Raw genomic sequence first — 27,942 nt, forward strand, 5'->3', positions numbered from 1 at the left:
TAATCTGAGAGCTTGTTTGATGTGCATGGGTTCGAGTCCCCGTCCCACCACCGTGTTGCGCCCTTGGGCAAGGCGCTTTGCCTCGCTTGCCTTACCCCACCCAGGTGCAATGGGAAGCTGTTAGGGGTTGTCACAGTCGTTGTACTGATGAACCCTGCGCCAATCGTAGGCTGCAAACGTGGTTCCGACATATTCTAATGACGGCGGAATAAATGTAAAGCGCTTTGAGGCTGTTTACGGCATAAAGCGTTATATAAATATCTACATTTTTTTTATAGGTCTACCATTTATTGGTATCGAGCACTGTATAGCTGTCTGTGATACTGTTACTTCTTAATACATTTTTTTATATATATACAGGGTTGAATTATCAAAATGGTCTGCCAAAATCGCCCCCCCCGCCCTGGCCATGCCAACCCCCCCACCCCCTTTGACGTACCAAACCCCCCCCCCCCCTTAGGGCCTACACATTACACATGCAAGATTTTAGGGAACCCTAATTTTAAACCTTAAATTGTTTTATCACATAATAATGCGAGCGCAGCGAACAGGAAATTTTGCATATTTGAACGTGTTCCTAACGTTTTCCTGCACCTTTTTAGAACGTAAATTATATAGAAACGGCCCAAAACATCTGTGCCAAATATCACTTGCCCCCCCCTTTCGACCTGCCAAAATCGCTTGACCCTCCACCCCTTTCAACCTGGCAAAATGCCCCTCCCTTGGCTTGCCCAAAAAAACTTTGCCCCATCCTATATATAATTCACCACCCCGGGTACACTTAATTATTGCACCACCCCTACAGTATTCTTTTAAATCGTTTAAATTTTCTGTAGAATGACTGAAAAAGTATTCGCTATTGCAAATATTTCTAAAGTTGCAATATTATTCGATACGCGATGTCAAGTGCTTTTTGTCAAAAAAACATTCGTTAGATGATTGCAAAATGACCTGAACAAAAATGTTTCATAAGGGACCATTCACAAACACTTGTTAGGGGGCCTGATGCAAAAAGGGGCCCTGAAAATGTTTGACCCTCCTAAGGGGGGCCCTGAAAAAAATGACCACAAATTTTCCTGTGAAAATTGAGTTTATATGCTTTTCTATGGGATTGACCCATAATTTTCATGTCAAAAAGGGGGACCTGACATTTTGAGATCTCAAAGGGGGGGCCGAAAATGTTTCATGATGAATTATTTTTGCATCAGGCCAGTGTTTGTGAACGGTCCCTAATGATCAGGGGTAATTTCGCTGATTGGCATATATACATGATATATGCCGTGGATCGTCAGTTTGGCAAAAATTTGGATTTCGGCTAAATATTGGGGAGAAATGAGTTTTTGGTGCCAAAATCTCCAAAAATAATCGTCTTTATTGTTTTTCGGAAGCAACTCGTCTATTTCATAAAAGTATTAGATAATATGTCTTATGTTTTCATTTACATTTCAAAGTGGACTTTGCTTTGTTTGTCTGATAAGATATCGCCTATTGGGGAACAACGGGGGAATAATGAAGAAACCCGGCAAAGATTATCGAATGAATATACACAAATGAGAGTAATACCGCCCACCCTTTCTTCCCCTGGCTACCCCTTCCCTCCTCTAACCACGGTACATGCTATGATAACTAACAAACAATAAAGAAAGAAAGAATCAAACAATGACATATTCCGTTTTCTTTTTATTATCTAACAATACAAACACGTACAAAATTACAAAATAACTTTATACAATATACAGCTTTACAAAATACTTTCCTTAAACAAGGATTTCTTAAATCTTACTTAAAAATACTGAAATTATATATATATTATAGTATCCCCGCCCGCAGGGAGCACACGTAAACAAACATTTTGGCCTAGTTAACGGGGAAGGATCAATACAATGTACAAAAAAAGATGACACGTCAAAAATAATGAATTAAAATATCAAGACAAATAATTGCGTTTCTATAGAGTATTTTGTAATAATCAAAATATGAAACTAAGAAAATAGCAATTTTGAAGTTCATTTGCAATGATACACCCCTTTATCAATATTGTTCTATTAAATGAAAATATAAATTTGAAATGAGCTATGCACGGGCAAGGAGGTTTCCACATCACACACACAAAGGGGAAGATTTATTGTTGTTTCGTTTTGTTTTGTTAGAAAAATAGGGTTAAACTGTAAAAATTGAGAAAAATTGAATTAGTTTACCATAACGTCACCCTCATAACCAGAGTGCCTAAGTCATTATTACATGTTTCTCATTTGCAATTTTGATTTTCTGAGTAATAACCCCATAATTAATCAAATTTCCAGCCGCATTCTTCATTAACTTGTGGAATTCATCTCGTTTGATGTATTCCACAAGTTAATGAAGAATGCAGCTGGAAATTTTATGAATTATGGGTTTATTACTCAGAAAATCAAAATTGCAAATGAGAAACATGTAATAATGACTTAGGCACTTTGGTTATGAGGGTAAGGATAATGCAATATTGCTACAGGATGAGAGTGTGATATAAAATAATATTTGGTACAAATGTAAAATCCGTGTAATTATTCAGTAATTCACAGCTTCACTAGTTATAGCTAAACAAGCACTGTCTTTAAAAAAACGCAGTGAAAGTAAACTGCGAATAAATGTGATCGAAAACCTGGCCATTGATCGGTAGATCTTTCGTGGGAGATTGAATCATCAACGTTATAGGCATAGTATATTCAGATTTTGACGGATTCAAAAACTTGGAAATATACACGCGGTAGTGATCTGGTATGGGTAAAATCCCGGGTAAAATATGTCAAACCCATGCTTAGTGGCATGTCGTTTAGAAAAAACCCAACTAGACTGTACTATTTTCACTGTTTCTTATTTACTGTTTGGTCCTTTTGCATTATTATATCGAAACATGCTAAATGGCGTAGGCCCTACTCCATCCTAACACTGACTATACCCATACATTGTGCACCGTGTTTTGACAGTGTTTGGGACATATACTGTTTTTTAAATCAATATGATTTTACCTTATTAGGCACGGCACATACCGTAATCTTGATGTTGTAAATCAATTTACAAACATAATTATATATAGTATCATTCTGAATGATTTCTGTGTATTTTGACCAAATTAAAGCTACAATTTTGGCATAGACCAACATAATTATGTGATATTGTTGTAGGGCCCTACACGCTTCACTGGTAAATCTGGCAAGTGTACACGTATGTATACGTAGAAAGTCGTTCACTTTAGTTTTCGAGAGTACTAAAAGAATGACGTCAAACTTGACTGAATCACGAGTAGGCCCCTATAGTACAATTAATGTTCTTTTACATAAAACTTAAACATAATATAATACAATGATGCAAATAAAATGGTACGCCGCTTCACATTATATTTGAACAACTTTCAACCAATCACGGCGCGGCTTTCTCATCATCTCATGGACATTATAATAACCATGCAACGTATTTTACGTAAAGCATGAAAAAGAAACCAAAACCTCAATATCCTAGATCGAGCACTTTTGACGGAGTTTGTGACGCGCTTCCCTTGTTGTTTTACAGGCTACACTTTCCCTGTGTGAACCAATACCATTTCCTGTCTATTCTAAACCAAACAACAACTCATCGTTCAAGTTTATCCATCAACTTTTGATTTGTGCGCTGGCGTATTGTGACTATTGTCATTTTCTCCGGGCATTTTCTCGGTAGGCCTAATAATTGGATTTTTTATGAGAAACCCAGCTTTCTTTTGTTTTCGCAGTTTTGTAAATAACGCCATAGAGGAAAATCAGCACCAAAATATGGTTAAATACTGTATTTCTCAGAATAAAATGATGGATAAATATTATGAACATGGGTCTTGAACAAAATACTCGACAAAGCACTTGAGTGGTGACATTTGAGATTTTCTAGGAAGTCGCGTCTGGTCCAATGAGATAAGGAATGAGACGCCGCGCCCGTGGCACCGATGGCCTTTCTCACTACATCATACTTTTACTTTCAACATGCATGTTCAGGCTTTTACATTCAATAGTTATATTAGACAACATATAAATCGAAAAACCAAGATCTGGATTTCATCCAGAATAGTACAAAAGTTATAGTTGTCACACGAAAACATGCACATCAGTTTTTTGTTCCATTTTGCTCCGATTTGTGACGATCTATTTCATTATTTGGAAAAAATATTATGTACGTCCTGATTTGTTTAATTGACTTATTTTTCTCCAACACAAGGCATTCACAAAATGTCACGTTTGGTCATAAAATTCTTCAAAAATTGTTAAAGTTCAAGTATATGATAATAATCACATGATCAGGCGAAGACATTCCACGAAGAAAATAATATTGAAAATGTTTAGCCAACCATGCAAAGTGTTTGATAGCAATGACTTCTTTGGGACCTGGATGAATAACAAAGCCTTTTGTCATATTTGTAAACCGTGATTTTTTTAAAATGTATACAATTGTTAATTTGTACAATTGCCCATGCCATGACACGGTGGTGCTCTTGCCTGAAAAGTAAGGTAAACAGAAGGGGATTTCCATACTATGGTGAACACAGAAGGGGAATTCCAAAATAAAATAAAATGTTTAAATATAGAAATTATGTCATTCGGTTGCAATTATTGGTGTCAACGCCAACGCAAGTCAAACAATTTCCATTCTTATTTATTTGGATTAAATTCAATACGATTTGTAAACATTCTGAGGCAAGTAATGATACTACTAAGTAATAGTACTATATATGACCTGGAAAAGTCCCAGTACTATGTGCTATATAGTACAATGCAATAGCAGAGTCAGACATTTAAAATACTTTTGATATCAATAGTATTCTCATCTTGGAATTTTGCATAATTGAGCTTAATTGCAACGAGGAATGCTTGTACATCCTGTACTTACAACACAGATAAAATCATCGTAAATATGACTCAACATTTACCAACACACCGTTGAAACAGTTGAATGATCAATATATATGATAGAAACAAACTAATTATGGTTTATGATAAATTATTCAGTATTAGACCTATATAGCAGGAGTGTGATTCAAAGCTTGGGAAATATTCTGAAAGTAGTAGAAAATTCTAAAAAAAACAAGAAAATAAAAACAATTGGGCTAAAATACCCCTGAACGATCTGAAAATCAATTGCATCAATTTTTGCCACAAAAAATCCTGAAATCAGGAAAAATTCTGAATAATCACACAACCCTGATAAAGGTATATAAATGGTACGACCTCGGTTTAGGATGTACTTTTTTTGCACCGTTTACTTCTTGTCATGCTTGTGATATCTCAAGTTAGTTTTGATGATATACTCTTAGAAAAAAAAGGGTTCCAAATGGGTTCGTAAGCTGTCGTGTATGTGTCTAAAACCTTAAATCATTTCAGAAATAAAAAAAAAGTTCTGTAAAAAGGACAGAAAGAACCATTTTGGGGTTCTTGCAATTTCCTAGAACCCCAGCTGTCCTGCATGTATAACCCATAGAACCCATTTTTTTCGAAGAGTATAATCATGATAGTAAGGTATTGAAAAGTACCATATAGTGCTTACGTTTCGTAATTAAAGTTAAATAATGTCCAAAAGTAAGCCGTCGTACCTATGGGAGAACTTTTATACTTTGCGAATTTTGTAGTACTGTTTGCAGAGTTCTGACGTAACAAATCATTAAGAAATGTAGAAAAAAAATTTAACAAATCATACAAATGTTTACAGAAAATAAACTCTTCATGAATTAGAAAATAGTGCTGCATTTGCCATGTATGGTACTGTATTCTTATTTGGAAATAAATACCTATATACACTAATTTACAACTACATGGAGGATCGAACAATATTTTACTTTCATTGAATTATTGAAGTTGTATAAATTGGCTCGATGCATTCTGCCCTTCCAAAATGATTGTAAGGCAAAATGTGGATTTTTTTATATTAGCTGCGAAAGAATTGGTCACGTCAACTTAACATTTTCAGAAAGTTATGAAGGAAGACTTGATATATTTTTGTTTTATTGCTGTATCATTCATGTTGGAAGATAAAAATGTATGTATGTTAATGTTTTGTAAATGTACGACCTTAGTACAATCGTGACGTCAATCACGTCACATAGAAACCAGGTATTTATTACTTGTGTTTGATAATTGGTTTCGACATACAATAGAATATTGATATTGAAGAAAATAGAAGCCCGGGGTAGAAGCTACATCCTGTGTATAGAGAGAAAGTGAAAAGTTCCCGATTTGTAGACTTCTATAGGCCAATAGATCTTGTAAAACTTACGGGGCGTGGCCAGCTCATACCTTAATTGCATCAATTCTCTTCGCCTAACCATAAAATGGTCTTGAATGTTTCTTTAGAAAACTTCAACTTCACTTATCCACTGACTGATTTGGAACACCGGCAGCCTGCTTCCATCCTACTGCATTCTTACCAAATTTGTATACCAGTCTTCTGCCGTCCACTCTTTCTAAAATATCTCGTTTGTAATAGTATCTGTAGATGCAATCAAAAGGTTAACAAAGATATCAATTGCTGTTGATAACTGATAACTGATATTTTGTTGACAGTCTAAATAACTCGAAAGATAGTATTCTTTAAAATGGATCATGAATGTAGTCGGCAAGTCTATTTTTAATAATAACATATTATTTGTATATAGCTCATCCACAATAATCTTGCATTGAGCATGGAATACGACGTGCAAAATACAATGCACAGGGGCCAATTATATTTATCAGATTAAAATAAATCTTGTCATTTCATTAACATGACACGCATTAAAAAGATATCACTTTAGATAAACTGAAGATTACACATGTAGAAAAGGATAAGGGAGGATTATGATAAATTAATACTTATTGGATGACTTCTTATCTGATTAATTTTGTTCATTGCATAATTATGAGGCGGAGCCCAAACAGATATTCCTGTTTAAATAGTACTAATCAAGATCAAATAAATCAGCGCTGAAAATGATCGTGTTCGTGCAATTATATTTTGGGGTTTGTGCGTTATGTCAACGCCTGTAAAGAAGGCAAAGGACAAAAGGACAATATGTGTGTGTACATAACATAATTTAGCCTATTTGCATGATTTGACACATGTTTGATACATTGTATATGACATTAGGATGGCAACTGTGATTTCAACAGGTTAAGAAGTCGGTATATTCAAAAGATTACACATTTCGTAAAGCCAAAACCTATAGTGTGCTCGCGCATTTATCCAAAAGACTATCGGTAAAGATGAACAGGGGATCAGATAATAAAGACCTCAATGAATAATCATAATTTAGGCTTTATGTGTACCATCATGCCCACATCCACACGTACCTCATTGCTCTGCTGAGTTTTTCGTAAGTCATGGCAGGATTATTTTTCTTGCGTCCCCACATTGACGCCACAGCTTCTGAGTTGACGAATCTGAAGACGCCTTCGTCTTTTTCTTCCCAACGGATGTATTTGGGGCAGAAATTTGAGTCTTTTAATAAATCTCGGATGAACTCCCACAGATGATTCCCTTTCATTGCTGCAAAAATATAACAATGAATACAAACATAAGTAATTTTCAAAACTCCGAGAAGTAAACTCTCTCCCATGTCCGCTCTCTGCGACTGTCTTTAACATGATTAGGTTCCGATCATTATAATGAAATGTAGTAATTACTATCGAATTACATATTAAAATGTATAAAATACTTGATATAAATTTTCTGTCCCTTACTTTATACGAGCTCATTATGCGACATAATTATTTACCTTCTCTTCGACCACGCCCTCTTCGACCAGGTGTAGGTAATTCGTTGCCATCACCTGTAGGCACCAAAGGTTTCCTGGGTCGTCCTCGCTTCTTGATTGGATTCTGTGAACTTGAAACTTTGGGAATGCCACATTTTGACATTGGAAGATTCTGCTGACCCCTACTAAGCATGGCAACACTCTGATTGAGTGTGTTTCTCTTATAGTTATGGATACGGGGTGCCACAAACATGCGAGCTTGATATTCATTGTTCGGATCAAATGGGATGATGGCGTCCAAACTGTCATCTCCTGAATTACTCGTGGTTGAAAGATCAAAACTGGCTTCACTGCAACTGTCGTCGTTATCTATTTCTGAAATACGAAAAACACAGATAAAGTGTGTTAAAAAGATATATTATAATTTTTGCATTACACTCAAAACTTAAATGCCACAGCTCTTAAATCATTCGGAAAGGCACATTCTTGAAAAGCATTAGGCGGAGGCGCCGTATTTAGCGTTAGCCATGTTGGCTTTGAATATTTAATTATTTTCTTTATTTTCCACCCAGCTTACCCGGGAAAAAATAATTAAATATCCAAAGCTAACGCTAAATACGGCGCCTCAGCCTAATGCATGCTCAAGTGCAAGATGTGGTGCAATGTGGGTGCAACGGTCCAGGCCTATAATTATATTAGCCCTCTATTGACGAAATGTAGAGATTCATAAGTTGTTCACTTGCCCAAGTGCACAACACGACGGCACTGTCGGGGTGCGAACTCCCAGTCCTCCGATTTCGAGGCAGAGCATACCACTGCGCCACCGTATCCATAACACTCTATGGCTTTATACTCTCTCATAACACACATTTAATTTTCAATTTGAAGTACAAAAAATAATAATAATTACCTTCTCCACCAGAATTAAGATGTTCCCTTCCTCCCAAACTTAACGTATTGAAATGAGGAAGCAGACCTGTGTCATGATGGTAACTGCTCAGGCTGCCGATCCCGCTGTCGAATGATGGGGTTGGGCTAGGGATAGTTGAATACTCGGGATCTGTTCATATCAAAGCAACAACAAATACAAGCAACATGTGTATTAAAAATATGCAAATTATTTATCAATTTCAGTGCAAGGACGAAATACAGAGCTATGCATCCACGGCAACATTATGTGTGCATTCCCTCAATATTTGAGATTAGTCTACTCCAGTATATAAGAGATTCACAAGTTTAAAAAAATCTGTCAGATTAAGATGGTGAAATAAAATGATTTACATTCCAGTGTGTTCTTTGCGATGGTACGAGGTCACCCCACCCCGTGATTTAGTTTGCTAACTACCCCCCCCAACACCAACCTCCTACCATATCCCCTTTATTCGCAATTGTCTCGGTAATCATGGTAATGCAGAGCAAAAAATGATGCCCACAGGAAATTGTTTATATTTTCCCCGTCTTTGCTCCTGTGACTTTGATACGCCGCTTTTGATTTACTTGGCCCACCCCTCTCCTAAAAAGGATTCCAAATTAATTGTCCCCAAGCTCCCTTTCATCAAGATATTTAGAGCTATCGCCAAATATGCACGATATGGCTAGTTGCATCAAATTAATGAATCGTTACATCCCATTTAATTATAATTATGTGTATCGTAAATAGAAACATGGCAACTGCAGCACCTCTCTTACACTTAGCTGAAATTAGTAGTACAACTAGTATCATACAAAACCGAGAGTCTCCAAATAAAATAAAGAATTAGACTACATGAGTGATGGTTTTGTGCTAATCGACTCTTGTGTTTAATGATTCAGCTGGCCCAGGAATAATACCAGCGTAGTTTCGGTCGCGTGTGCCGAGCTGATAAAACACAACTTATTATATTATTTACATACATTTATTATATAGGCTAGGCCTGCAGACAAATGAAAAAGTGAAAATCGATTTGATTTGATGGGTGTTAATTTATTCCTTTAAAAAAAAGCGTAAATTTCATCGTTAATCGTCATTAATTCATCATCATTATCATTTATTCCATATTAAACTCTTTGCCGACACTATGTCAACATATACTTGGTGAACTATTACCGAACTAATTAATGGCACGATCGTTCTGACTTACCATCTTTGATTTGTGGGTGTGCTGGGGCCTCAAAAACGGATACCGTTTGACTTGGCCAATCAAAAAACTGTTGATGTTGAAGAAGGTTACTTTGCTCTCCTCCACATATCGGCATATCTAATGGTGACGGTGCTACTGAAAATACATCCGGGTACGTATCCGGTAATTCTGATAAAAATGACAAGTAGAATATAGGGTGTCAATCAAATGGATAATAAGTGAGACGAGAGTGGTTCGAATTTGTCACTTGCCTTTCGACAATCGACATATAATTTAGGTCTAACCATCACTTGATTGACAGGCTAAGTTGAGTCCACTCGGCGCATGTAAAAAGGCAGAGTAAAAAGGCAACCCGAGAAAAAAATAATAGGGAAAATATTCGGGGAGGTTGAAATGCGGACGCGCAAGTCAAACCAAACTTAATGAATTTGTCCAACACTTGTCAACGGGCAAGCAAAAGGATCACGCGCACAGAAGACTCGGACATGTCGGTGGAAACTTAATTCTTTTTCGACGGGCATCCGCATGATGGAAAGACAACGTTAGTGTGTAACAACTAACTTGTGTTAATGGATTATTCAGTGGTCCGGTGCGTAGCCCACTGAGCATTGACTTAGTAACAGTCGGGATGTGTCACTGGGTGGGTGTGTTTTTCTGAGTTTCTTTAGCCTATATACATGATATAAGTTGTTTTTGCGTCAGTATGTCTTTAATGAAGTTCTTAACCCGGGTTCTTACCTTGTTTAACAAGTACATTATTCGACCCTCCAAGCGGATCATCACAAATACTCCCTTCAAATGAAGGTGACAGAGGTTGTAGTGGTGAATACACTGTTAAAATCAAGGTGAAATTTACACTGAATTAATAATTTTACCAATTTATGTAATGACGTTGGATCAACCCTTAATATCAATATGCCACTGCGAAATCCAACATGGCGCGGCGTTACTCTCAACTTGAGACGGGAACAAACTATATATAAAATTCATGCGAGTTCAAGAATGTTGTTTTGATTTATATTTTGATAAGTTTTTGACCGGACAGGTAATAAATAACAAAATGCTATCTTGTGGTATGTATGTTTTACTTTCCCATACCAACAAAAATAATGAATAGGCCTAAAACATGTAAATTTTGGTCATGTTCCAAAAAATGATATACCAAATCATAATATAAAACAAGTCATTAAGTTTGATAACAATGTGATAACATGCGTGGGTACATTCACTTTGTATTCACGTATACATACCAACCTCACATTGAACTCTAATAGGACTAGTGTCTATTTTGGCTATAATTTTCCCGTTAATACATTAAAATACTGCCATTGTAATCTAAATGATTTTAAAGTTTGTGAGCAGAATTTTTGCATAGCCTACAAATATTCGTTTTATTTAACACTTAGGCCTATCTATATGATTTAGAATTCACTGCATTGCACAAAATATTCACTTAAACCTGAGGTATGAAATAAAGATGACTGAATTACAAATGTACGTATACAATAATTAAACATGTATAACATTTTTAAAATAATTATTATTACTTATTTACTTACCAGTATTCATATTATAGTAGTCAGTAATTGACGTATTCATTTCCAAGTTCGGTACGGCCCGCGCTCCGTCCTGAAAACTATTCCTGTCCACTTGTCCAGCCGTGGTAAGTTCAGCAAAAACCGGACTGTCTGGTGGTGTGGGCAAGAAAGGTGTGTCCGCCTGACCGTCAATGGATACTTTCTTTGCTCTTGGTCCTCCTGTTGTTTGGGTATTGTCAGATTGACCATAAGCCGTGAAAAACTGCATGGTGGCAAGAGAAAGAGAGCAGGGATTTTAATAATGAGGTCTGATCCGATTCAATTATGTTAATCCAGACAATCTTTAATTTCAATCTGACAATCGATGCCTTCTCAGGGTCATTGCAGAGTATCGATTGTGATATCGAATTAGAATGTGAAGTCATGTATATATTGCGTCCCCGGGATTACGTCACGATGATGTCAGGCTTGTCACTTATGTCAGCATTGATTGATGACCTGCATCACATCATACCTGAGTTCTTACTGAATTTTGAAACAAGAACATAAGTACCACGATTGTATACAACAAATTTCGTACATTAATTGTTAAATCATGTTAATAAATGGAGTACCATATTTGATAGGCAAGGTAATTTATTTATTGGATTGGTCTCGCTTCACAGCATTTTATCATGCATGCTTTCAGATTATCAAAATCTGAAGGTTTTGAACCCTGGGATTGAATCAAAATCAAAAGACTCAATTTTAATTATTTGTATTTTATTGCATTTTTCGCCAGAATGTTATTTCGAAAACTATTTTTTCTGTGCTTTCCAGGCTAAAACAGCTTTTGAGCATAATTCCTGTACAAATGAAATCTCACTTAAGTTGCTATGATCAACATAATGATACCCTTGCCTTCAGCTGCAGACCCTAGAGGTACACTGCACTATACTTCGTGGCTACTCCGTGCAGTGCAGCGTATACTGGTACGTACGATTCCGACGTGCGTACTCTAGAGTATCCACCCACATTATACTCTAGAGTATGATCATGAAGTAGCTATGCGGCAGTTAATACCTCCAGGGCGCCAGAAATGAAAAATAGTGACTATGAAATAGGCTCAGGAGCGCAATATGAAACCAGCTAATGTAATGTCAATGTGTTAATATTAGGCCTTCGAGCGAGATGGCCTGAAAAAGTCATCTGCAAGATAGTATTCACTCAGACCATGCTGACATTTATAAAAACGGAAACAGCCTTTACGGGAAATATCCGCACCTAGATACCGGTTTATATAACACCTGGTCATCCCTGATAGTACGTCCATCCACATGTCAAAATCTATTGCCATGCTGGTGTTGGACCCAAACCCTTAATTCCGTTTTAACATGTTTAATACAAGTTATAAACAACTGTGAAAATGGCATATTGAAACATAATTTGAGTCTAATAATAGCAGCCTAAAAAACAAAATTCTAAACTGAGCATAGATAAATAATTATCATATATGCATAAAATGTGCAACATAGCTCGTCCAGATCCAGCTATTTAATGCTGATTTAATAATATGTTTAAATTTGTCAAAATAACATTATCAATCAATAAATTCCAAAACCTTTCAAGCATGCATAAAATCTGTAGGGGCCTACGCGTAATAATAGGTACAAAACAATAAAATATATCACGATATCTATATATAGACGAGGTATTGTTGGTCGAAGCAGACAAAAAATACCGTATTTCATTATCAAAATCAATATATTATTGAAAAATAACACTTTGATGTTTTGCAAAAGTTCATTCTACAAATCATATACTTTGAACTTGATTTATTGTTGTTAATGAGTTATGTACGTTTTACAAAAGTGTTGTTGTTTTAGCCCTCTTTGCAACATAACTCAAGAACCACATGACCTATAAAAGTATATCTGTGATATTGAATGAATTGAGCAATGCAATTTTTGCCAAAGCTCACTACCATTCGCAAGATGATGTGAATTACCAAATCGCAACAGTTTAAAATAGTTGCTAACCTTAATATTGTAAACATATCGTGCGTGCTCAAATTTTGAACACAACTGTAAAATAAAAGGTAAAATACAATCCATCAAAATGATTCGACTCACCAAGAAATGCTTCTCACCTTCTCTAATCATCAATTATAACAATTAAAATACGATAACACATTCAACTCAATGAATCCTATATAGCAAGTATTCGGTAATGCCACACAATCGAGTTATTAAGCAAATACGTTGTTTCTCGGAGACGTCCTATCCCTCAATAAACCAAATATGTTTGTGTCATCCACTTTTAGAGCACCAGACCTCATTAGAGACACAAGTAAGGCATTCTTGACTTGTAAACGTGAAACTCCCAAACAATTGCAAACTCAGATTATGTACTTAAGCTCGCTTAGGTAACCATGCAAAACAAATCAGACTATTTTACATGCTTTCTCTTGTTACAGTCACTTTTAAAAAGATAAAACTATAATTCTTTAATACCATGAGTACCAGTGATTTCAACTTTGCAAAAAAATAACGTAATCTTTAATCCGACCTGCATGGCAATCCTATATACATGTATATTCAATTTTTAATACAACGAGGCCATAATACAATTTTTGACGTCAGTAAAAAGCCATTCCTAAATAACTTGGTCCATTTTCTTTCTTTGCATGCATACTTTCAATTCTTACCGAAATCAGATTATTAGATTTGGTGATATGTTCTTTTTTCCCCGTCATTTGAGACATTGATACTAGGATAGGATTTTATTTTCTATTTTTTTCACAAACAAAGACGGTTTAATTAAGGTGTCATTTTATTATTATTATTCATTATTGTTAATATTTAAGTTTATCCAGTAATACTTACCAGATCGCATTTGTCGGCTCGGAGACCTTCCATTTTAATTTTAATTGGCTGGTTGGTGCGATTATACATAGTATACATTTCTTTTCTTTTCTTTATGTTACGTTGCTGTTCTTTTCAGAAAAAACTTTTCTTGTAGTATCTCGGCTTCGCTCACGCAAGGGCTGGTCTGTAAGTTTACAAATACACAAAAGACGAGCCTCATTAACTCCAATATTATTCATCAGATAAGCTATTATAAGTTTCATGGTTACATCTTATGTAAATCATGTGAAGAAGTGTAACAGAGATATTTGCAGAGTTTCACTAATACAAACTATTAACCAAAGCAACTAAATTAACAAGCAATTGGAATTCGCTTATTGTTTGGACTTTAAACCGCCCACTTTGCACTTTGTATGTGCATTAAAAGGACTATGACAATGTTCGTCTGCAAACATTTGTTTCACATTGTAATGCAGCCTATATTTTTGCAACATTTAACGTTTTTGACATTCCGTATATGGCATCACGTCGGATTCGTCGCACCTGTATCTACATAAACTCATTTATCGTAGGTTGTTAAAGGTTGTCCGTCATCTGATTTTCTTAATATAGCCTATAAGCCTGTCAATTCAATGAAAGTTTACATACTGAAGCGTTAACCAATCATATAAATTTCAATATCAATTTGATAAATAGTTGTCTTTGCAAGGGGGATAAAATTTGCAAATGATTTGTACAATGCACGCATACCGTGCATTTTTACCAAACAACAATGCAGTATTCTTTACTTTCTTGGGTGTAAATTACGTATTATGCAACGGTTGCAACTTAACCGTACTTTTTTTTTCACGTGTGTATTCTGTCCAAGCTTTTCTACGTCTGACGTCCATCTCTTTTTTTTATGATATTAAGGGCTGGGGTATGAACGTTTGGACAGTATTTATTTTGGGACATTAGAGCACATCAGACATATCGAATTGCATTCTGAATACGAAGAATGTCATTCTGATATCAAATAATTTTGGTTTTTGAAATTCGCAATTTAATACACATTTTATGGCAAATCATTAAAATTGATATTTTTGATATTTAACAGTACTCGAAGTAAACTTTATAAATCTGATGATTTATACTTAACGTGTATGTAGGTGGGATGAAATGCCGACGATCAATTGAAAATTTTGACCTTTCGTATTGAAGATATGGATTTTTTTCCCAAAACACCAAACAAAATTAGGTCTCTTTGGGAAAAAATCTATATCTTCAATATGAAAGGTCAAAATTTTCAATTGACCGTCGGCTTTTCCTCCTGCTACATACACTTTAAGAATATATCATTAGATTTATATAATTTACTTCGAGGACTGTTATATATCAAAAATTTGAAAAATATCAAATTTTTATAATTTGTCATAAAATTTGTATTATATTGTGATTTTCAAAAATGAAAATTATTTGATATCAGAAAGACATGCTTCGTATTCAGAATGCAATTCGATAGGTCTGAGGTGCTCTCATGTCCCACAAAAAATACTGTCGAAACGCAATAAACGCTCATTTTAGATCCCTTAAGCTTAATCGACATCAATCAAATATATGCTCAAAAGATCCATCTCGATAGATGTTATTAAAAAAACATGCACATAAAAGTTATGTGCATAAACATGATAGAGAGGCATCTGCTTTTGACGTAAATGATAACTACTTGTTCGTCAAGTGTCCTAACTTATGCAAAGATACAATTACTGGATCCACTCCTCACGGACAATTTAAGTATTAAGTATCCAATCAATTTAGACATGGTCTGATGGTTAGTTGATTGAATCAGTTTTGTATGCCTAATACTTTGTAATTGGAGGTCGCTCGAAAAGAATGTAAGAGATTTTTAGAAAAATATCGGTTTTGCATCATTTTAACTGATTTGTATATTAAATCTAAATCAAAGCCGATTGAAACTTTTTCTTCGCGCGTCGTCAGGCTACATAGCCAGAGGAGGGGGCAGCGGTGTACCCCATCCAGCAAGGTCCAAAACAGCCTCTCAAATCCGCCCAAAATACTCAGAGAATCCTAAAATTCAGCCTCACCAAATTTTCATTTGGCTCCATGATCACCCGAAATTTCTTCCAATGTGTTTATAAGTTCGTTCGTATGTGTGACAATGGATGTGTCAAGCCCGGTGTCAAGGTTATGTCTTATTGTGTTTTTGATTTTGTAGGGGGTGGGGTGTCGATATTAGGGGTAGTAAATGAGGGTGCGATCATACAGTGAACCTTCTGAGTGCCAGAGTGTATGTTGTGTTGTATGCATAATTTCATTGGAGTTATTTCTAATGCACGTGTATGCATATTATTGAAGAAATGTACAAACTTCAAATAAAATATGAATTTGAATGAGAGTATGTTAAACCATATAGGCCTTAGGCCTTGAAGGCCTATGGTTTAACCATCTCCATGGTAGCTCATGGTTAAATATGTTAAATGCATACGGTAATAATATTTGAAACCAGCTCCAATTTAGTTACGGTAAGCTTACGAGATTTGGAATGGATTTTTGATTAATTCACATTATTTACAGTGAATAGTCTCCAAAATAGGACCTGCGCCTCACACTGATGTAAAATTGTAAAATAAATAAATGACTTCATTAACGTTTTAAAGTTAAGTGTCAGCTTGATCGGTTTCTATTGCTATACCACCATTTTCGTGAACCCGGATTTGATCTTATCAACAATGTAGAGTGAGTACGATGATGACGTCACACTTAAGCGTACAATGATAAGGAATATGATGAAGTGTGACATCCGACCCTGTCGCACATGATTTCTTTTGCCAAAATTCTCAGATATTTTGCTTGTTTAATATTAACCTGTTTCAGAATTTGGTGCCTTGACTAAAATGTATAGGAATTTAAACTTTTTTGTTTGTTTGTTTGTTTGTTGAGCTCGTTTCTAAAAGGCAAATTACTGAAAAGTTAGATACATGCATTACCTGGGAGCCCATAACTATTGAAACCGGCAAAGTTACTTGAAAAGTGTTGTTGTTGTTTAGTTCAACCTATAGATGCTGTTGTATCATCAAGTATTTTCTACAGAAACCGTAACTTAAAGTAAAACCGTATCACTTTTTTTTCAAGGGATAGGTGCTCGTACCTTACGAGTACTTTAGTAATAGTATTATAATAAACGTATCGGTTAATAATTACGCTATGTTTGCTTATTCCAAAGTTCAAGAACAAGCTACGTAGAACCCTAGTTACCATATATATTGGAAATTACTTTAAAATCCCAATGTAAGATCAATGCTAAAAATAAACTATAGACGATATAAATTCTTGCAATGATTCATAGCAAGAATAAATAAGTTGCCTAATGTACTGTGAACAATTAGACCACAACTTAAAAATAATGAATTATTCATCTGGGGCGGGGTTACCCCGGTACCGTATGAAGTGCAAACAGAGCAACAGTTAATAAACACTTGAACACTTTAATGGCTAAGGTTGGTACAGTAAAGGAATAGGGGTGTTCATTTATAAACACTAAAACACGTTAAGATGTTTATGTTTTTTAAACTAAAGATAGTGTTAAATGTGTGCTTTTTTTTAAACACTATCTTGTGTTTTAGTGTTTTAAATTAGCCACACTTGAAGGCTTCACTGTACAAACTTTAGCCATTAAAATGTGCAAGTATCTATATAGTATTGCTCTACTGTTTTTGCAGTGTGGAGTGGACACAACATGGAGGACACGTGCTGGTCATGCAGATACTACACCCCATCATCATCACCCCCATATAAATGAAGTAAAATAAATTATGACAATGAAATAAAAGACAGAATGATGTTGTTTTTGAGGAACATCGTCTTAAACAAATAAAAATGGAAATGTTGAAGCAAAGCAAAGTATAATTGTTAAATCAAAATTAATCCATTTGTTTAAACAATAATGCATCAAAAACGAAATTCGTAAAATCAAATTGCATTTATCTTACCTGCAAAGCCGTCAAATTGTCAGCTGAGTCAAGTTTCCGAATTCTCTAATCTGGACGACTTGGAATAGGCCACAAATACCAATCCATGCATAAGCGAGTTAGAGAAGACAAATTAAAGTCTCAGTTGAATCTGGCTTTGCAGCGCACAAAACAAGTTCAACAGCTCTTTGCTATGATTGTTCAACTATCGTGTCAAAAGATAAACTGAAACTTTTTGGTCCAGTCACCACAATATGTATTCATTATCTATTCTCAGCACAACCCAAGTTTAGCGTTGGTAAACTGTGCGGGGATTTCCCGATATCGCCCGACCTTGTGTTATACGTAATGGCATAGTCTGGCTTCCTCTGATTGGTTGATACCACGGTTTGCCACCAGCGCGCAGCAGTGACTTAGCCAACTTTATTATGGTTTGTTTACTAGGGCAGCGTCAAGTTTTCCCTCACATAAAAATGATATCATTTGATCTTGACACTCAAGAAGCCTTTAATTTTCAAGATATTAGGCCGATGCTGAATTTAGGATATATAAAGTCAAGTTTTGAATCTGTGTTGGTCAATTTGCCCTGTAGTGTACTGGCCATTAAAATCTCTGCCAGCAAAAACGGTTCAAGCCTATTACCATGATTACATCAGTGGGTTAAAAATAGCAGTAATGGTTTTCCATTGTTATTATGCTCGGTATTTATGCAGTCCCTGGAAATTAAGGTCAATTGCAAGGTGAATGATGCCGTTCATCCTATTTCTTTTACGTTTTTAACAACAAGGAATATAGAAAAAATGCTAATTTGCATAAAACAAAAATGGCCGCTATACTAATGCAGGGCTTAAATTTCAAAATTTGGCGAATATGGATTTAAGAAAAAATAATTGTATTCTTATCATTTTTAGGATTCGGAAAAGTATGCATGTAGTCTTAGCTATCTCCGATGTACAGTTCTTGAGTTATTATAGGCATAAAGGTCAAATGTCAAATATTTTGGACCCAGCTTTGTCCAAAGGTGTAAAAATCAATCATGCTCCAATTTTGATTAAAAAGTGGTCTCAAATTATTCCGCTTAGAAAACATTTTTAGTTTGCTATTTCTCGGGTGTTTCGTTACTTGGATAACAGGGAAATAGTCAAAGCCCATTGAATTAACATTGACTGTTTAATACCCAGGTAACAAAACACTGAGATATGGCGAAGTAATGTTCCAAGCGTAACAATTTGAGACCACTTTAATCAAAATCGGAGCATATTAGATTTTTTATCCATGTGGACAAAAAAAAAATGACATTTGACCTTAATGCCTATAACTTAAGAACTGTACCTCGGAGAAAGGTCAAACTATTCTTTTTCTGCATCCTAATAAAGAGAGTATTATTTTTATACATTGGTATGGATTTTACCCAGAATAGACCAATTTTGTATTTTCAAATTTCAAAAAATCAAAAGAAGTTATTTGGCACCCCCGGGATTCGAACCTTACGTGTGACGTCAGTTATATTTGATGTCACTTCATCAACCGCTGTAACCAACCGGCACCCTTGAATGACATAAAATTGACGTCACACATTCACGTATCGCGTCCAAATGCGAATATATTAAAGACGGATTCGAACCTGTTACGAATTGTCATGATTGTAGCAGAATATTAATGGGATACAATTTTTTCCCGATTCTTCTCTTTTTTTTCACCCAATACACCTTACTTCAAATTGCATTTCTGTACAGCATATAAAAACTATAGTTTCACACAAATTTCGCATTTCGTGATCCTAGCATCCTCATTTTTATGACATTTCTTAGTAGATATCCACGAAAAAATATTGTAATTTCGTTCTGTACACCAGAACGTAATTCAAATTTGACGATATTTTGTGTTAAACGAATTAATCTGCAAGAAATTTGTTGTACATAAACATTATATAGCCAGAGGTTTCGAGTGGTATAAAAATCTCAACTGTTTTTGAGAAAAGTGGAAGATGAGGCTGTGGATCGCGAAATGCCCTTTTTATACAACTTAGTAATAATAGTACGGTATATATTTTTTTTCTCCAAAACAGATATTTCACGGACCCTTCTTTCTAGGGTCTGTGCTGTGGTATCATGATGCCCCAGATTTAGCTTTGGGTGACCTTGGGAGCATCCAGCGATCACAAATAACTATGGCATTGTCGATTTTTTGTCAGGTTTCCAAGAAATCGTGCTTTTGATCTTGCCACGTGCGGGTGGCGCGTGGAGATTTCAGATAATATGATTTTCATAGAAAGGAGGGGTTAGGGCTTTTGTCCCCAAACTCTTATTAGATTTAGGCCTTGATAGTACTATTATAATTGTCATTACATTTGTCATTTGTAAATCTTTTATTCCTAAGCTTTTGCACTGCAAAAACAGCAGAGCAACACTTAATAAACACTTGAACACTTAATAAACACTTGTTTGTACAGTGAAGGTATAGGGGGTTAATTTAGTTAATTTATAAACACTAAAATAACAATAAAACACGTAAAACTATGTTTATGATTATGTTTTTAACACAAAATAGTTAAAAGTGTATTTTTTATTAACACTGTCTTATATTAAAAACATAGGCCTATAACCATCTTCATATTTTTACGTGTTTTTAGTGTTATTTTAGGGTTTATACATACCTCCCCCGCCCCTATACCTTCACTGTACAAACATGTGTTTATTAAGTGTTCAAGTGTTTATTAAGTGCTGCCCTGTTGTTGTTTTTTGTTTTTTTGTTGTTGTTTTTTGCTGTGTGCAGTGATGAATGTTTGCTATTAATTGTCACAACATTTGCATTGCAGCAAATTAGACAATTCGGCAATTTAGACAAATTCAAAGTGTGACTTGAACAAAAGGGACGGTGTTGATTTTATTTTGGATTTGTGATGTGTAGGAGAATAGGTTTCATAATATAAAACCTTTTTTCTGAAAAGGTAGGCCTACATGTAGATAATAACAAAAAATTTGACTAACCGCCTATCGTGTTTAAAAAGTGTTACAGATTTAAAGCGTTTTTGAAATTCACTTTCGCTGTGTAAAAGATTTAAGGTCATCATATCTTTCCATCCATAGGGGGTGTGGATTTCCACTGGATTCGTTAGACATGTTTTATACTACAACTTGTATTATGTCCACACCAACATTGACCTTAGACTAGAGCCCTGCCGTCACAAATAGTCCTTGAAATCACCCCATATACGCCCCCCCCCCCCCCCCCAATTCCTGCACACCCACCCACCCACACCCCACCCAGGGCCCACCGCTCACCAGTGGCGTAGCGTCATAGGAAAATGGCCAAAAACGGCTTGTGCCCCCATCAGACCCGGTGCCCCCCCAATCATGGTCGGTGCCCCCCCCATTATGATGACCCACGCTACGCCACTGCCGCTCACCTCAACAAAAACACCCAGCAATTTAGTTGTTGTAACGGTCATTTTTGCCAATTCCGGGCGGTTTTCTGTTTTTTTGTTCCGAACAGGTCGTTTGTTCGGCGATTAATGTTCGCACACGGTTATGTGGAGGTCATAAAACGGTCAACCCACAAACTTTCAGTTGCTCCGAAGGGTCATTTGTCCGAAAAGCATTTATTCCGAAGGATTGTTTGTCCAGAAATTTCTGCGAATGGTTATATTTCAAAGTGCGCGACTCCGAAAGAATTATATTCCGACGGGGCATTTGAGGAAAAAACAACACTTCGGAATATAGACTTGCGCCCATGTGTGTTGGAATTTGCGTCATCCTGAAAATAAAATCCCCCTAGTTCATACCTGCATAATCCGATTGCGTGAGTATTAAACGTCGGCGTTCCTGCTCATGTGACGGTTGGTCCTGTGCCATCCATGTGAACTTTTTATCATTCTAGCATTGAACTTTCCTTTCTACCATTCTACTATGCTTTTAATGAAGCAACAACTGAATGATTTTAAAAAAAATATTTGTTTAGGAGATATATGGTTATGTTCGTTTGCATGGTGGTGCAAAAAGGTGGCTAAGGGTCGGAGATATTTCGTGTCAGATCACCCAATGGGTTAAACCTGACCAAATTCCCGACCAAATAAGCTCAAAGGTTTATAACCCAGGTTCCAACCCTGAAACACCAAGTTCTACTAATTTAAACCCAATCGAACCCTGGATAGGATTGATAAATGATATGTTAAAACTTGTCCAAGGGCCCCAATGCTTTCTCTACGCCCCTGCTTTTAATAACTCATGTAGGATGGACCGGCATAACCATTTCATTGGATTTTTGTCAATCCGTGTTCGAATCGCACCCATGACTCAGCTCCATATGTGGTCTTGCAATGTCATGATTGGTCCAGTTTGTAATCATGTGTAAAGTCTACCAAATGTCCAGGCTATCATCTGCAGTCTTGTACGTTTCTTGATATCCTCCTCAACAACTGATGGTACATTACTACCAAGGAAGACAAAGTCGTTCACTACGTCAAAGGGTGTCTCGTTACACGGTTGTTTGATGTATATAGAATTGGCTTCATTATTAAGTAAATGCAAACTATAGATGGCGCTATTTATCCTAAATCATATTTCTTTATTTGCAAGGGGTAGGTGATTAATACTGCCATTAAAACACCTGGAATAGGTGAAACAAGCAACAAGGAAATTTTATAAGCATATTTTATCAAACAATAAAAGGAATTATTTGTATTAAAAGCTTGAAAGAGTAATTTTCAGTAACTAAATAGCGCCACCAATTTCGTCATTAATAGATATATTTTATATCCGAAAAAGCTTTAAAAATGCTATAAAAGTGAATAGGGTGCGATCACTGATGGTACATTACTACCAAGGAAGACAAAGTCGTTCACTACGTCAAAGGGTGTCTCGTTAAGGGTGCGATCACATAGAAGTATACGGTATACGGTATTCGCTATACGAAATACGCTCATTCGATCAGGCTGAGTTCACATAGTATATTGGAACGTGATTTTCCAGGATAGCTGTAACGTTTCAAAGACCGTTTCCTTCGATTCATTGCAGCATTGTATCATCAACATCTCAGATTTTATTGATTTGCTTCTCCCCCATTTGGATTCCAGAGCATTTTACTCCAGAGGCATAAAGATAGAATTAGAAAGCAACCCTGTCTAGTAACTGAAACTTCATACCAGGCAGTGAGGTTTCCCGTTACGAATAATTGATTTGCTCATACATCTTCTCAATGAGATTTACCAGCTTGTTGTCACCTCCATTATTGATCCTAAGCATTTCCTCTCTCCAGATGCTGCCTTGACATCAACAAAGTTTCAGTGTATTGGAATATGCGTCCGTCTTTCCTTGGCCTTCTCTATTATTTGACGAACAATGAATACAGCATCATTGGCGACTACCACCATCAGCATCATTCAACCTCAATATAGTTGTTGTGCTATGTAGCTAATTCCAGAGGTTCCTGCACTTCTGACCAAGCTTTGGCGGATTCCTACTAGGTTTACGTGGCCACAACCAGTGACAACTGTCTAACTTCCCTCTGACTCTGAGTTGTTGACATCTTCTGGAAAGAGAGAAGATTCCGCTAAGCCAGATTGCATAAGCTTCCTCTCACGGCTGTCTTTGCTGAATGGGCTATCGTCTTCTTATGTCGAATGCTGTCAGGCATTTTGGCAGGGATGTGTTATAGAAGTCCTGGCTTCCTATTTCAATTGGGAAATAGTGATTGGTCCGTGAGCGATTCAAGTTCCCTGTACTTGCATTTCTTTCTTGCATTGGCATTGGTAAGGTTCTGCCCGATAGGTACCGTCATTTCCAAAATTATTATTATATATCTTGGCATAGATGGTGACGCCTGGTGGTTTCGCAGTCTCCAGGATTTGTGGAGGGAATGCGATTTGATTGTCTTCATCCATGTACTGGCTTGGCTCAGAATTTACGATGGCGTTGCACTGGGGTTGGTTTCTATATGCTTTTCACTCCATGGTTTGAAATCCAATGGTTGGAACCATTTCCTTGCAGGTGACGTTTGTTTGCTTCATGGAAAGGAAGCAGACACTCGGCTAATGCTTTGAGTGTCTGAGCATGTCTCCCGTTATATTTTCCATTTCAAGGGACTGTTTGCAACCATTCAAGATGTGAAACCGGGTGCAGTGATGGTGATTACATATCTGGTATAAACATAGATTGGTCTTAGAGTTTAAGATTGCCTGGAAATGAGAGAGTCTCGTTGATGGAGATTCCGTGGAATCCAAGCAGTTCTGAAGACCAAATAAACAAGACTTTATTCAAAGATGCACTACTTGCATGACATGACATTGTCCCATGAGTCCACTTTACTTGTCATGCTTGCGCTCCACATGCGTATCGCAGTCCAACTCTGTCTGTCTTCTGCACATCTAATTGATGAATTATGATTTAGTAGCGTTCTTTCTGTTCTGTTTCTTTGACACCATTCCAACGTACAAGCTTCTCCTTCTTCTCTATATTATGACTTCTCGCTACAGAGTCTATGTGGTTCCATCTTTGGATTACTTGTTGAGGTGGTATTTTTTTCAACTGCATGCATTCAGTTTCTTCATCTCCATGGCATAAAAAGTAGATCTTCGTCTGTATAATGCACTGGTAATGGTGTTTCTGCTGATGAGTGGCCCATTTTCTGAAGGTACGTTGTGCATATAGCTTGCAGTTTCTCCACATATGTAATTGGGAAGTTAAAGATGTAGTCGAGGGTCCTCGAGGCCTCATGTCCGTGGCCAAGGCCAAGGACTTGGTGTCCGAAGCCAAGGACATGGTGTTCGAGGCCAAGGACAGACCCTCCGAGGCCAAGGACTTTTGTCTTCGAGGCCAAGTCCAAGGACCACGGACCGTCATAAAAATGAACCACTCATATTCTTGTACTCTACTAGTGATCGTGATTGCTTTTGTTTTTTGTAATTATCTCAAGTTTTTACACTAAACGAACACCACTAAATACATGAAAAAAAAAGATAAATCTTGCTTTTGCTTGAGTTAGATGCTACTTTAATTGGGCATTGTGAAAAAGAAATACATTTTTATTGCCCTTGTCGGGTCCTAGTCGTAGAGGACCAAGGACTTTGAGGTCCGAGGCCAAGAAGTAAGGATACACATCCGAGGCCAAGAACTACATGTCCGAGGACCAAGGACTTCAAAAACTGTCCCCGAGGAGTCCTCGAGGCTAAGGACAGTCCTCGAGGACTACAACACTGGAACAGGTAGTCCTCCCTGACTTTTCCAAAGCGTTTGACTTAGTCATAATGTTGTCATTCAAATCCTAATTGCCTTGGGGTCCGGGGGACTATCGTTTCATGGATTTGTAGTTTTTTATGGACAACCGCCGCCAATGCGTTCGTTATAGGCTACAATCAAACTTTGTCCGCTTACCTTAGCGCTGGTGTTCCACAGGGAACAAATTTTGGCCACATAACCTTTCATGCAGTCAGTGTGACTCCTCCAGTGTGACTAGCAATTTGCAGGCAGATCTTGATGACTTCCTGAAGTGGTAGATTGATAAACAACTCCAAATTAATCCCGGCAAGTGGCAAATTTTCTGTTTCAAGACAGATTCTCCTCCTCATCCAGACCTAACAATTGGTCCCACACATCTATCTCCTTTGTGCCCTCTGCCAAATTGTTGGGTATTTGGTTCCAGACTGACCTCAAATGGGATGGTCAAATTGGCCATATGCATTCTAATAGAAGGCTATTCGTGCTTAAGAAGTTATCATTTGGCACTCCACGCTAACGTCCAAGTAGTCCATTAAGGTTGAGATCTGGGCCCTATTATGTGTCATATTTCATTGCTCCTGAGGGAGCAACATTGCCTTAATTTCGCTCGTTCATTGTCCAAGCCTGATCGGACCGTCAAGTTGCTTCCACCCAGCAAAGGTCAAGGTAGACAATTATTAAACAATGCCAATCTCACCTACAATCAACGAAAAAGTCTTGGAACGCTTGCGCCGTAAATAACGGGAAACTGTCACCCCCTCTCCCCCGTGCAATGTTGAGAAATGCCAATGTCTGCAGTTTCCCAATGTGTTCCAACATTGCTTGATGGGGAGAGGCGAAGGGTAAATCATTGTTGTAGATGTCATGTTTCTTCCCAAACACAATATAGGTCATTTCCATGAACATAAGAAATTCTGCACAGAGTGTGCCAAGCGTTCCAAGGACTTTTTTCGTTGATTGTATAGCTGCTATGCGTGTACAGATATAGGTTTGGAGTCCAGTTCTTTACTGGACTACTGTTGGGCTACTAAACAGCAGCAACCTGCCTCCTCTCCAACATTGCCTTGCTAAGGATCCCGTTTCATTTTGGTTGCCTTGTGTTCTGATCTCTTTTGTTGTTTATATTTATTTAATATGTTGTTATGCTAATACTTTTCTCATTGTTTTGTTTTGTTTGTTTGTTTGTTTGTTTGTTTGTTTATTTGTTTGTTTTTGTTTTGTTTTTGTTTGTTTTTTTGTTTTTGTGATTGTTTTTTTTGTTTTGTTTTGTTCTTGCTTATACTTTCTGTACAATGTAATTCGGCCTCCGGGCCGCGATTTTGTGCGAACAAAATCATATTATCATATAGAATACGAGTACGACCACTGTCGTCATCAGCATGATCAGCGCTTCGAAAGAGAAATTGACACTCCGGTTTGCGAACATAGACATGACCTTTCACCTTTTCTGGACAAATCAAAATAAAACAAAGCAAATAAAGAAACAAAAGTATATCTCAATTTGGAAAAGTGCAAAAGATTTTTAAATAGTTGATTTTGTTTAGTTTGTGGGCTTATCTTAGCTAGACACACAATTCTATCAGTGACAACTGATATGACCAAAAAACTCTACCCTGGATCCTCAGGTACATCCGGGATAAGTTTGAGCATGTTTAGACATGGTGCTAATAATATCTTCACTTTCTTTTTCTGCTGGCCATTGGGCTATTCCAGAAAATTAGTGTACACCCCTATAGAGGAGTCCGGATTTCCGGACTGTTTGTCCAGTCGTGACTGTCCATACTAATATACTTTACGGTGTCCAAAGGCTAAAAAATCCGGCAGAAAAATAATTCAAAATCACAAATCCTTAATCTGATAGCTCATTTTGGACAATTCCACGATTTTTCATTCATTTAATTGCATTTATAAGTTTTTCAAGTAACATTGGCAAGTGGCAACTGCATGGAATTCCAGTCGTTTTCGGAAAGCAAACTTGGAAATCCAGACATTTCTTTTATTGAAAAGTTAGAGGGGTGCATTTTGTTTTCTGGAATAGCCCATTGTCAACATTTAACACTTAAAATCAACCTCTTCTTCCTCATTATTCGTTCAGAATTCTGATATGCAAAATTCTTTTAATATGTAAACCTTTGTGAGTTCTGTGACTCATTTGGACGTCTAGGTTTGGGATTCCCTATAGTAAAATATTCAGTGATTGGGCGTTGGGTTTTCCAATATAGGTAATAATCCTTTCCAGTCTACAAATTAAAGCATAGACCGTGAAGATACGGTCTATGATTAAAGGGACTTTTAGAGATTCATCGAAGACCACAAAATGTGTAAAATATTGGTAAAAAAATTGCTAAAAATGATTAATAAATTAGGAAATACCCTTAAACAATTTTCTTTTCAGAAATATCGAAGAAAAAATCATGAAGACGTCTTTAAGGGGTGGGGTATGAACGTTTCGACAGTATTTTTTGTGAAAATTGATATTTTTGATATTTAACAGTCCTTGAAGTCAACTTTATAATCTAAATACGTA

At 36.6% G+C, this 27,942-nt stretch overlaps 1 protein-coding gene across 2 annotated transcripts; it reads right to left on the reverse strand.

Annotated features, from left to right (window-relative positions):
• Positions 1 to 1,665: 1,665 nt before the first annotated feature.
• Positions 1,666 to 18,433, reverse strand: LOC140155015 (uncharacterized). 2 transcript variants are annotated; one of them, XM_072177686.1, is made up of 9 exons: positions 18,223 to 18,433; positions 14,252 to 14,417; positions 11,409 to 11,649; positions 10,588 to 10,680; positions 9,850 to 10,017; positions 8,640 to 8,789; positions 7,751 to 8,104; positions 7,326 to 7,521; positions 1,666 to 6,486 (listed from the first exon to the last, which is right to left on the reverse strand). In XM_072177686.1, exons 2-9 carry the CDS (start codon positions 14,327 to 14,329, stop codon positions 6,363 to 6,365), a joined length of 1,404 nt encoding a protein of 467 aa, XP_072033787.1. In that variant the 5' UTR covers positions 14,330 to 14,417; positions 18,223 to 18,433; the 3' UTR covers positions 1,666 to 6,362. The 2 variants fall into 2 exon arrangements, with proteins under 2 accessions (XP_072033787.1, XP_072033788.1); XM_072177687.1 differs by lacking the exons at positions 14,252 to 14,417; positions 18,223 to 18,433 and adding an exon at positions 13,499 to 13,657.
• Positions 18,434 to 27,942: the final 9,509 nt, after the last annotated feature.

Source organism: Amphiura filiformis, chromosome 6, assembly GCF_039555335.1.
Source record: "Amphiura filiformis chromosome 6, Afil_fr2py, whole genome shotgun sequence".
Classification (NCBI taxonomy): Eukaryota; Metazoa; Echinodermata; class Ophiuroidea; order Amphilepidida; family Amphiuridae; genus Amphiura; species Amphiura filiformis.